This window comes from Carassius auratus, chromosome 14 (genome assembly GCF_003368295.1).
Source record: "Carassius auratus strain Wakin chromosome 14, ASM336829v1, whole genome shotgun sequence".
Classification (NCBI taxonomy): Eukaryota; Metazoa; Chordata; class Actinopteri; order Cypriniformes; family Cyprinidae; genus Carassius; species Carassius auratus.
This window is the reverse complement of record NC_039256.1, coordinates 29,605,682-29,619,034: the sequence shown is the minus strand read 5'-3', so window position 1 is coordinate 29,619,034 and position 13,353 is coordinate 29,605,682. Positions and strand designations below refer to the sequence as shown.

Sequence of the window (13,353 nt, the reverse complement as noted above, 5' to 3'; positions counted from 1 at the left end):
CTGGGCTCACAAATGAACTGCAGTGGGGGTGAGGACATTAGATTTCCTCTGCGCTGCGTCACACACGGCAAGGAAAGCCACGAACAGACAAATGATAACAGCCGGTGTAATACCCAGTGGAAGAAATAAGCCAAGAGCAAGAAACTATGGGCCTGACACTGTATAGAGGCTCAAACAGGAACTTCCTGATAATGTGCTACAATTTGAGCCAGTTCCAAACCTAGTTAGTTGCCTGCAAAGGCTGGTTCAGTTGGCGCTATCTTTAAAATAAAGGTTCTTTTTGGAATCTATGGTTCCGTGAAGAACCTTTAACATCCATAGACCCATTCCAGGATCTTTATAGTAGAAAAAGGCTCTTTTAAGAACTGGTTACTGAAACGTTCTTTGGGAAAAACCAAAAGTGTTCTTCTTAAAAACACTTGATTTAAAATATATATATATATTTTTTTTTTAGGTAAGTTGACCCAAAAATACAAATTCTGTCATTAATTACTTACTCTCATGTCGTTCTAAACCTGTAAGACCTTTCTTCATCTTTAAAACACAAATTAAGATATTCTGATTTAATCCTCTCTGACCCTCCGTAGACAGCAACACAACTGCAGTGTTCCCAGGTCCAGGACATTGGTTGAATCGTCCCTGTGACATCAGGGGTTCAACCCTAATTTTCCAAGCTGCGAGAATACTTTTTGTGGCTGATGTCACATGGACTGTTTTACAACTATCATTGTTGTACATTTCTGAGAGGCGAGAATGGAAGTGTTATTATTGTAATATTATGTTATTTGTACTGTAATGTTTTCTCACCGGTGAATGAGACATGAGGTAATCTGGTGTTGTTGCATTCAATCCTCCACCAACGCCGTCTCTCCTCACGCTGTTGCCTGTGTGCAGTCATGTGTTTCGGAGGCGTGGCTTTGGAGAGTGATTTGCAGGAAGGGTGGGATCTTATGGTCTCCAAAACTGCCTACCCAACCTACTGCACCCTTAGAATCACATGTGACCTTCAACGCACTAATGCACTACAGTGAGTGAAAAAGTAAATCCAAGATGGCTGACAAAGCAATGTTTATTTATCAATATTACTATATTTAGTTCAGTCTTAAAAAAATGAATAAACTGGCGTATTGCATTGCATAAAACCTTTAATTCTACTGAACTACTTGTTTGTTAGAAAATTGGGTTTGTTAGCTTAACAAAATCAATTGCGAGTCTAGTCTTCATGAAGAAAGCTAATCACGTGGTATCTGGATTGGTACAAAATTGGTTTGATTATGTATTGGATGCTCCCTTGGAAGGTAGCTGCCTTTGTTTGTAGGTAGTAGGCAATGAAGCTAGGTTTTGAAACAAAGCTGTTTTAAACATTAAGCCCTTATGAAAATTAACCAAGTATTTACTACAGATAAATCCAAAAAGCATGGTTATTGTAATTAAACTAGTAACCACAAATTAAACATGTCATCTGTAGTAAAACTGTGGCCATACAAATTGTACTCGATGGCAAAAAAACTTTTTCTACACTTTTAACTATAATAAAATCATGGCAAATTTTCATAAGGGAGATATAACTCTTAGTCAGGATATGCGCCATATTTGATTTAACTCGGATGAAAATTATGCTATGAAAGGTTGGATTACAGTCAATTTCACGCACTTTCTTAGATCATTGTTTCACCACGCACAATTTTCAAAAATGTTTTATAAAGTTTTTTTTTTTGTTTGTTTGTTTCTTCAACCACAATCTGTAACGAACCATACAATCCACTGATCGCACTGTACTTCTACCCCTCACAGCCTCATTTTCATTCTTGTCAAAAAGTAAATACGCCACTACCCTGACTAAGCACATTCCTCAATTAAAACATTTCTTATGGCACAATGCTATACACTGTAAAACGTTGTCAAATCACATATGTGACGTGGATTTATTTCCAGGTAATAGTTTTCTTGTGGATTACACTTCAGGAAGAAATTGCAGCCTTTATAGAATGACTAATAGATTTTGCCAGACTTTGCAGATTGCAATATGTTTCTTTGCAGTAATCTACTCATTCAGCACCTTAGGATGCTGCGTGTGGCTCGTCAGCAGGCAGAGAAATGGGGTTCAGACTAAATCAGAAGTCTGGAGAAGCCTGACAGGGTCTTTACAAGGTCACTCATAATATCCCTCCTTCTGTGTTTACAGAGCCATATGTGAAGGAACTGCAGAAGTATGGTTTCTGTTCAGCAGGTTTTAATTTGTGCACCAGCATAAGAGATTTACATATAATATTTCTAAAACAGAAATGGGAGGAGCAATGGCTTGCCTTTGAGGGTTTTTTCTGTCCTGATACTAAAACTGCTGGTCCTTGTCTTTACAGAAGACTCACCTCAACATCCTGTATTAATCATTTTACTCCATATTTTAACAATATCGTTGTTTTGTGAGAAATCTGATTTACACACTTTGGCAATGACAATGTGCATATTTAGCAGTAAGCAGGTAAGTTTTGGTTAGAATTGGTAGAGTTGCTTCTTAATAAAGAATATGTTTTGGTAAGTTTAAAATTTAAAGGATAACTTGATTAATTCAGTAGCCGTGTACTTATTTGTTGTTGTTTTTTTGTTGTTTTTCTTTTTCCACAGGTCCACCTGTGAACGTAACATGCAACATTTTTATTAACAGTTTTGGATCCATTGCTGAAACAACAATGGTGAGTAAATGAATTAAAGTGATGCACATGATATGTAACCCTATCACTGGCTTCAAATTATGAGAAATATTCTTCTATTGAGCATTTTTCATTTTGTCAGTACAAATGAATAAGTTTATGTGATTGAGAAGTTGAACTATTAAAATTACATACATTTTCATAAAAAAAGTTTTTAATATTTTAATGTTTTAAAGTTTTTAATATTTGTATCCAGATTTTAATTGAGTTGCCAGTATCTTCCCATAACTTCTCTAGAAATTCTACTAAAAATCTTACATACAAAATACTAAAATACATTTCATGCTAAGCATACTACAAATACATTTACATATTTATGTGCTTAATAAAAAATCCTGCTTAATGAACTTGTGCAATAGTAGTGCTGAGGTCCAACTAAAGGCATACATATGTATATTTGATTGTGCTAAAGTCAAACTATTGCAAGTATACTTCAGGTATAATTTTAAATATCTTGCATTTAAAGTTTATTCAAAATTATATTATTCAAAGATCATACAATCCTCATCAATAGCACACATTTTAGGCATAATATTAAGAAATGTGCATTGTGCAATAAAACAACACTCCAAATAAAATGTCATTATAATTGTATATCAGAAAGTCTTAAGTGATGTGTCAGTGATATGATATGTTAATGTATTTGAACTATGCTTAACATGGATTAAATGTATTTTAAATAAATGGTGGAAAAAGTTTTTTCTTGGTTTTTGTTTTTTGTAGGGTAACTGAAATGATAATGACGCATAGGAACGATATTGTTGAAATCACTTTCACTATTTTTTTTTACTGAAGAACCATTTTGATTGATTGTTTGATTGATTGATCGATTGATTGATTAAATGTTTGTTTGATTGATTGAATGAGTTCAATCCTTTAAAGCAGCAGATGACAGAACTGTAGCATAAGCTTATAATAGACAGACCATTATCCTCTGATGGTGTGGAGGCCAATAAAATGATCATTCTTGGGGAAAAATTGTGAATTGAAAATGTTAACAATGATTATGTATTGATTACATACCCATAAGTAAGTCTTGGGGCATGTTATTTTTAAAGTGCTTTCAATGTCCATGCATTTCTAGAAAAACTGATCTGGTGAAGGTCATACTTCTTCTGAAGCCTTTATGAGCACAAATATAAGTAATGCAAAGATTTCCTGTTTGGCACCAGCAGAGCAGCTCCAAAACTTCAGCCGCTTGCAGAAGTCCCTCAAGCAGAACAAATGCAGTGCTTTCTACTTTTTACTTTTTCTCCATAACCAGCGGAATTGATCCGAGTTGCTCATGTTCACACTGCGAGGTGGCGGGGCAGGAGCAGGTAACACCAGCCGTATCGATAAATCTTTAGTGCTTATAGGGCAGCCGAGAACAATGTTTCATCCAGTAATGATCAGAGCGACTCCAGCCACTACTGAGACCGCCGTTCCCCCCGGCCTTTCACTGTCCTAATTGTTTACCCTTTTTGTAAGGCAAGTGGCCCATGGGAGAGGCGAGTGGCTATTTAATTAGCTCGCCGGCTCTTTCATTTTCTCGAGGAAGCACGAACGTGTAAATTTCAACGTCCGTCATTTGTTAGCATAGTTGGGCGCGCGAGAGTCGTGCAAACTTTTTCTAATATGTCACCGTCAGGATAGGATCTGGCCTTGGGCTTGAATCGCATTATGAGTGGGTTGTTGCCATAAATCACTCTCCTCAGCCTAGAGAAATCAAATCAGAAAAAAAGCTGATGAATGTGCGCCCACTCCTGGCTTGTATGCAAAATCATTCTGTCTGAAACTAGCTGTAAGTTTGACTGCGGGCGTCCTGTTCGGTTTTAGTAACGGATGTCGGATAATCGCAGTAGACAACAGCTAAAGGTTTTACTAATTTTGTTATATACATATATTAATGGCATGCGTTTGCTGAGGAGAACAGAGAACACCTGAGATAATGCTACCGGTAATGAAGTATCGCTTTGTTGTTTTTGCAGGGTTCATTTTACGTCCGTGGGCTGTTTATCATAAAGGACAAATATTGACAAAGTAAAATCGATGGGACTTGTTTTTTTTCCAGTGCTACGGTGGCTGCGCTCTCCGAAAGGCAAATCTAATAACCTGAGACAGATGGTTCTCCTCCATCAAAATATTTCGCTATTCTTGGGATGAACCGGTCACCTTACATTAGGATAATTGCCCTGAAATGTCCTTGCATGTTGAAGCTGATTGCCATTGCAAAGGTCATCCACTATATTCAGTGCCGTGCCGATCATCCCAAGGTACATTAGTGCCCAGACAGTTTAATGGTCTTCCTGAAATGATGTAACTGGATGCCTGTTTTTGGAGAAGAATGGACAATTACGGCAGTGTGTTGGGGCCAAATCCCACTGCTTTACAGTGTCTGCTTTTATGCACTGGCCATCTCACGGCTAACAATTATCTCAGGCAAAATATATACTGAGACCACACCAAATTTACCTGGTCCAAGATTAGACATCCTAATAAAAAAGAGGGTGATGAAATGTGCTGGTCTGGCCTTTTCACCTCTGTTCTGTTGACATGGCTGTCTTTGTGCGCCCAACAGGATTACAGAGTGAACATTTTCCTGAGACAGCAGTGGAACGACCCTCGGCTGGCCTACAGCGAGTATCCCGATGACTCCCTTGACCTTGATCCCTCCATGTTGGACTCCATTTGGAAACCCGATCTGTTCTTTGCCAATGAAAAGGGAGCCAATTTTCACGAGGTTACTACTGACAACAAGCTTCTGAGGATCTCCAAAAACGGGAATGTTTTGTACAGTATAAGGTTAGAGGATAATATATAATCGAATTCAGACAATATATAATCTAAATACGGTGTGTTCGCACACTTGTTAGAGAGAGTGGGGCATGTTGTCTGCTGTCTGTATTTCTCAGGGTGGGTTTATTTCGGTGTGCCCTTTGAGAAAATGACATACAGTTCATTAAACACACGTTGACCTTTTGGATAACTTGGCTTAGTAGAGGGTCATGTTGTCACACTAAATGGTGTAAGCTGTCGCAGTGGAGCCTGCCATTAAACACATATTATAGACTTTTCAACAAATAAATAAATAAATAAAATCATTATTAATCAGCAAAAATGTAAAAGGTAACATTCAAATATTTTAGTTAATACTAATTAATACAATAATAATGTCTCTTTCATGTAAAACAATGTTAGTATATTACATTAATATTTTAATTGGTTTTAAATTGTTACATATATTCAGCAATCATGCATTAAATTAATTAATCCACAAGTTACATAATCAGAAATGCTTCTTGAGCATTAAAATGATTTCTGATCATTTAAGATCACAAATAAAGATTATGAAAATTCAGCTTTGCACCACAAAAATAAATAACATTTTACAATGTATTCAAAGAAAAAAACTGGTATTTGAAATAGTAATAATATTTCACAATTTTACTATTTTTACTGTATTATTGATCAAATGAATGCATTCTTGGTGAGCATAAGAGAGTTCTTGCTAATCCCAAACTTTGGAATGGTTCTGAATATTGCTGAAATGTTTAAAATGCACAAATTTTTTGCTTAATTGTGCAGCAGATTTTAAAATGATAGCATTATATAAAAAAAATGTAATGGCTTAAAGCCTAAAAGATATGAGTATCCTTCTAAGCATGTTTCCAATGTCTTCTTGTTGTATCATTAAAGAGGACTGGGGATGTCGTGAATAGCCTCATCTCTTAACTTGACACTATCAAATGAACCATTTTAGATCAGTTTGGTCTTAGCTGTGAATTTCCTCTAAATTGCAGCAGCAGCCACATCACACAGTTAAATTGAACATTGCAGGTAAATAAGCACTGTCCTGTGATAGTGACGTGATTACAGCCTTGAGTGAGTTTTAAATCAGAGCTCGGCGCTGGGCTGTTTCTTTATCTAGTGTTCGATTCATATGAGACAGTTAATAAACATAGATTTCATACAGTTTGGATGCATTTCTTAAAGGTAAAGCCACCTAAATATGAAAAATCTCTCATTATTTGCATTTCTTCTTGTTGGTCCAGTCTCATATGCTGTTATTTGTGACTACAAGCTGATAAAAGGCACCACAGAAATGGTCTGTACAACTTCAGCACTATATTTTTAGCCATCTGAAGTGAAGAACAGAATGATGTTTAAGCTATCCACTAATAATCCTACACTCCTCTGCAGCTCTCAAATCAAATCTGGCATCTATGTTCCAGTCTGGACATCAATAACATCAAACATTATTGGTTCTCCAGTGTCTCATAACCAGGTGTCTCATAAAACCAAAACGGCTTGCACCATATTTGATTCGAGAGCTGCAGCGGAAGTGGATTATGAGAAAAATTATGAGTGAAAAACAACTGAATTGTAATTATAGTTGCAGTGCTGATATTGTTAATCAAACCTAAAACCAAAAACAGTGTTGGCATTATTTGAAGAAAAGTTTAATTCTAATCAAATAAAAATAATATTACACTGCATCCTAACCAGATAAAAGGTATTCTTTTCTTTGTTAATCAGAGTTTTTGTCCTAACTAACCGCAACAGAAAAATGTGATCTGATTCTATTTCAAAAACGATTTCTATTTCTGTTACATCACGGCAGGAACAACAACACACAAAATTTAAATGTTAAATGTCACCGTCCCGTATACGGGACGCCTAAATTTACTTCAATATATTACAATTATATAATAATCTAATCATGACAAACTATATATCGTTGGAAAGGTCTAAGACTCCTAAATAGATATTTGACCACGTTTTGTTGTTAAAAATGATGAAGGAACAGTAAAAGATTAATTTATAAAAAGAGTGCACCTCAAAACATATACATCATAACAGGAGTTCTGACCTTTGTCACAAAAAATCTACTCCGCTTCCTTTTTCCCTATCACATGTTTTAGTAATCATCATAAATTGTATATCCAAATTCATCTTATGAAAACCATTTTGAAATCGGACACTGCGTTACCATGGAAATCATACTTTAAAATCTTTTAGCGTGCTCCTCCCCCTTAGTGGGAGGGGTCATATTCCAAATATATTACGATCTTTTAGAATCAAAACTTTTCATAATCTTGACAAAATACATATCGTTGGAAAGGTCTGAGTCTCAAGATTCCATATTTGGTGGTTATTTTGTCACAGACATAATATTGAGAGAGAAATTGATACATTTGTGACAGAAAAATGCATCCAAAAAATTCTATGGAGTTTCAATGGCCCCCGGTGGCTTTATGTGGTATAACGCCTTAACAAAATTGCATATGAACCTACATTTTTTTTTATATCAACTTCAAATTTGGAACACAACTTATTTAGACATATGGCATTAATTTTATAGCAATTTTGGATTAAAACATATTTTATAAAATATTTACTTTATATAAAATATAATAAAAATAAAATAATAAATGTATTTACAGTAAATGTAAACTTCTATAACTTTTTTATGCTTTCATTTTTGTAAATGATTTCACTTCTGCAATAATCTGCAGATTGTCTTCTTTAAAAAGAGACCAACCTTTGGTCTGTATTCAAAAGCGTTTATGAATAATAACAATTTAAGTGTGAATAGTGTACTTTCACGTCCATGTTCAAAAATGGGGGTGACAGTTAAAAGGTTAATAATCTCAGGTTTTGATTATGTGCTTATTTAATGTTAAAATGGTCAAATGTTAGTTTGTGTGACTTTTATAGGCAAACTGCAAGCAACAATGGATACTTTAACTCAGATCTTGACAATAAATGAAAGGAAACATAAACATTAAAACTGTGAACTCAGATGCATATGTTAAATAATATGATCAAGCCTTAAACGGCATATAAATGAAAACTGCCAAACTTTATCAGGAAGTGGTTGAGGTGAAGCTGTGAAGCTTTAGAGGTGTTGATGAAAGCAATGTACTCTGTGTTTTGATCATCGTTCTGAATCTGGTCCAGAACAAAAGTGTGGTTCTCTTTGGTGTTCTTTATTAACAAAATTGTTCTTTTTTTTTTCTTTTTCTTGTACAAAACTCCCCCACATTCAAGTGTTGATTACAAAATGAATGCATGAATAAAACAGGTTCGTTTGTTGATTTAAAAGCAGGCCATTCTCAATTTGTGAAGATAATGCTGTTGGTGGCTGGCAACTTAAAAAAAAAAAAAAACACTGGTGAGGAAAGAGTTAAGTATTAAAGTCACTAATTATTCGTAATATTAATACAAATTATAAATGCAATTACTAAAGTTTTAATGAAAACTAAAAAAAATAAAGCTTGTTAGATACCATAATGTTATATAATAATACTAAAAATAAAATACTGATTGGGTGAAGGTTTTCTTTGAAGTTTGTACGGTTTGACCAGTGGAAAAGGAGGAAAGTAAGAGCTGTCTAATTTGATCTGTGGTGGAGTTTGTTGCTGACGGCGGTTCTGTTGTGTTTCTCAGAATAACACTGATTCTGGCCTGCCCCATGGACCTGAAGAATTTCCCTATGGATGTGCAGACCTGTATAATGCAGCTGGAGAGCTGTAAGTATGCCCTGATCCTTTCAGCCAGATGGAGAGGATTTATTCAGCGGTGCAGTGATGGATGTTGTACAGGCTTGCACCAGCAGATGAAGAGCGTAGTGATTTAAAGCCGCCTTCAAGTAGATTCAGCAGTCAGCAGAGAGATGCTTCGAGCACCGGCCCTTCCTGCATTTACAGTTCTCTGTTATTTACTATTGATTCTCAAATTTGCCAAATTATAGCATGCTTCTGTTGGGGAAACTTTGATTGATTGAAGCTTTGTGAAAATGATGATTACCAGGAGTCACATGACAGATGTGGCAGGTTTTTTGGGGGAATTTTGGAATGGGTGACAGGGGGCTATGTAATATTTGAAGAAATTTCTCCCATTAAAATCTGATTTCTACATGTCAAGCTGGCAAATGCACTAGCTTTGATTGTGGTCTGTGCAATTTATTTTTCACATTTTGCTGTTAAATGTTGATAATTCATCATTGCTGGGTAGAAATCTGGATTAGGAAATCAAATTCCAAAAATTAATGAAACTTGTAATTAGAGTATATTGCATTTTAAAATGCTCATAATCAAATTACAGTTACCATTTTATGGATTACATGCTCACATATTCACACAATGGTCATAAATTATTCCTAATTTATAGATTTTACCTAATTCATGTTTTTTTCTCTTTCAAATTTTTTTATCTACTATACTACTCTTATGTACTCTTATGTACTACTAAATCTACTATTATGTACTGTTATGTACATGTACACCTACTGTTATGTACTATAAATACTTTTGCAAACCATGCTTCTGAATTAGTGGGGGGTGGAGGTGGGGGGCACCTATTAAGTGATTAGTCCATGTATGAAACAAATAATTATGCAAGTTACCAAACACTGATTATCTGATCTGTGCATAGAACTTGAAGACTTTGGGCATGTAATTTTTTTCATGTGTATTAAATTAATGTTTGGGATAATGCAGGGATTCCCAAATGTTTTACCGACAAAATATTTACTTGAAATGTCCCTGAAGAAGTTAATATTACAGTAATTTAACAACACATTATTTGCATGTTTACAGTTCTCTGATGTTGGTTAATGGTCACATTGACATGCAGGTAAACAAATACAATATTAATATTTTTAGAGTTCAAATGTTTAAATGATTTTATATTGTACACTTGTATGATTTTTATTATTATTATTATTATTAGCTTTTTATCAACTCACTATCAACCAGAAAATTTGATAAATTGTCTTTCACTTTTTGTTTTTGTTGTTTTTTAATCAATATGGTAGGTTTAGTGGGGCATTTATAATAAATTAGAGAAATCATCTAAAAAGTAGTCCGAACACATTGTCTAAAATGGGTAACCCCAGACTGTGTTACCAAGCCATCATGCGATCTGTAATCAGTAACGAACTACCGTTTGTAAGTAATCTACTCATCTGTGTGTGTGTGTTAAGATCATTTCTCCCAATGTTTGGAGATCCACTAAAATAGATGCTGCACAAATAAAAGCTCTTGTTTTACTTATCCATTGTTTCATTGTTCCTCCACTAGTTGGCTACACGATGAACGATCTTATATTCGAGTGGGACGAGAAGGGAGCCGTGCAGGTAGCAGACGGACTGACTTTACCTCAGTTTATATTGAAGGAAGAGAAGGATCTGCGCTATTGCACCAAACACTATAACACAGGTGAGTGTGGTTCATCTGCTGTGAAGCTGTGGTCTTTGTTCAGTTAAACGTCCAGACACAAATGCTAATCACTGTTGTTGGATCTATTGTTACGAAGCTCTTGGTACCCAAGGGGGTTCAGTCAAAGGTTGTAGACCTCAACTCTGCTTCGAATCTTCTTGGTGAACTTTCGATTGGGTTAAATACCATCTGTTCAGCCGGTGTTGACTGTCAGGATTTGTTACACTCCAGATAAACTGGAAAATTGCTAAAGGCCAGACTAGTTCAGATCGAAAATAGTAGCAAGCCAAAACAGCAGGGACAGTCAGAGCAGATTGTCTTTTTTTCTTGAATTATCATCATCGGGATAATGAGATTTTGTGGGTTTTGTTTTGTTCGATAAAGTTTCATTGAATATACTTTCTTTAATTTTGATTTAACATTAGGCAATTTTTTTAAGTAGATCAAATTTATCTGAAATCATGAAGCTTAAGGGTTAAAAGGTTACTGTATTATGTTACAATTACATGAAGAATTATTAGATTGTTGTAGATTTTTAGAATTTTACGATTCCTATTGACTGTGTATAAAACAATTAAATTAAATAAAAACATTTTACTATCCCAAATGTTTATAGCATTGTTGCTCAATCATAAAACACAAGCAGAATGAAATTTAAATATTTTAATATAAATGACCTCTTTAAATTGAATTTACTCAAGAACAAAACAATGACATAATTTACGCTGTTTATAGCAAGCAATTACAGACAACCTGAGATATTAAATAAATCATGAAAGATATTTCATAATGGAGGAAAATATATGTTCTCCCTATTTTTGAGTATGTATGTTTTGTTTATTTTTCATCATTTTTGTTTTTGTTTCTTTAAATGTATGTATGGAAAAACTTGAATTTGAATAGACACTTACTAATGAAACTATTAAAATTAATCTTTCTGATTCAAATTTTAAATGAAATTTGCTTACAAAATATAAATTATTTGAAATTAATTTGTTTATAATAGTTAACTTTATTAGTTATCAACTATCAATGCAAACTACTTCTTACACATTTATTAATCTTAGCTGTTAATTTTATCATTACTAATACATTATTAAAATCAAGCATTGTATCTATTAATATTATTTAATAGACCTGTGCTGAAATGAACAAATAATGAACAGTTGTAATTTTATTCCTAACATTATCAAAGATTCATAAATATGGTAACAAATGTATTTCTTATTGTTTGCTAATGTTAGTTAATGCATTTACTAGTGTTAATTAATAGGACCTTATTGTAAACCTGTACATAAATTGAAAGTTTAAAAATTAAATGTAAAAAAAAATGTATTTACAAAAAGTAAATGATTTCAAATCATTTGTGGTTCTTGCTAATAAACAATAAAGTTAAAAAATGTAACTTTAAAATGTTTACACAAATGTATTCTCATACAGACCCATCGTTTTTATTTTGTATCAAGTATTATTCTGCTACATATCCCTTTCCTCTTGTATGTATTTGTATATGTGACCAGGTATAGGTAATCCAGAACAAACTAATAGCAGTCAGACTTCAATACTTTAATAAACCTTAATATTCGCACAATTTTCTCTCTTTCTCTCTCTTTCTCTCACTCCTGTCTGAGCTGCATCTCACGCAGAAACAGGTCATATTTTTTTGGTTTGCTTGCTTTGCACTTCACCTATCAGGTGTTTGTGCTCATCAAAGTCCATGGAAGACCCTGAAGATGCCCCGATCGTCTCTCTCTCTCTCTCTCTCTCTCTCTCTGCATAGTCGTGGCTCTGGACAGTTGTACATGTGCTCTGCTGCTCCCCAGTCAAGCATTAACTGGAAATGAAAATGACGTTTTTCTTAGATTTATTAATGGCAATCTATTTTGCAGGCCTAGTAAGCTCTGCAGTCCAGCCTCCTCTCAGTTTGTCTTCCTCGTTCGATTGCATCTTCCAGGTCCCTTGGGAGAAATAGATTCTGATGTGCTTTTAATTTTAGCGCTGGTCAGTTGCATCTCTCCTGTTCCTCACTCGGCTGTTTACGAACAACAAAGATCGCAGTGCAAATATAGTGTTTGCTCTCTGTGTTTGAGATTCTGTTTGAGTCAATACCTCAGTTTGCTTTTTATACTAGCATTTGTCTTTGTCTTTATTTATATTCATAAATGCAGCAGTGTAGTCAATACATAATATTCCCAAGGGTCAGGGAATAATCTAGAGGTTTATGCTGCATCAGCTCAACAACAACTGCAAAAGCTCGACAATCCCAGTTCAGCTGAGGAAATGCTGGAAGTTAAATGAACCTTGGCCTTGACATTTTCAGCTCAGCTGTCTAGTTATAGTGTGGGAACATGGAAGCATCATGGCCCTTCGAAACTAAGAAAGGGATTTGACAATTCTGGTTACAGTTTCTGATCCTTATAGCAGTTCTGGATCCTTAA

At 34.7% G+C, this 13,353-nt stretch overlaps 1 protein-coding gene across 5 annotated transcripts in view; it reads left to right on the top strand.

Annotated features, from left to right (window-relative positions):
- glra1 (glycine receptor, alpha 1) overlaps positions 1-13,353 on the top strand; it is a 48,410-nt gene that overhangs the window by 20,429 nt on the left and 14,628 nt on the right. For all 5 annotated transcript variants that reach the window (XM_026281147.1, XM_026281149.1, XM_026281146.1 and 2 more), the window contains 4 exons: positions 2,626-2,693; positions 5,272-5,495; positions 9,144-9,226; positions 10,778-10,915. In XM_026281147.1, the coding sequence (XP_026136932.1) occupies positions 2,626-2,693; positions 5,272-5,495; positions 9,144-9,226; positions 10,778-10,915 (513 nt within the window). The remainder of the gene's footprint in view (positions 1-2,625; positions 2,694-5,271; positions 5,496-9,143; positions 9,227-10,777; positions 10,916-13,353) is intronic.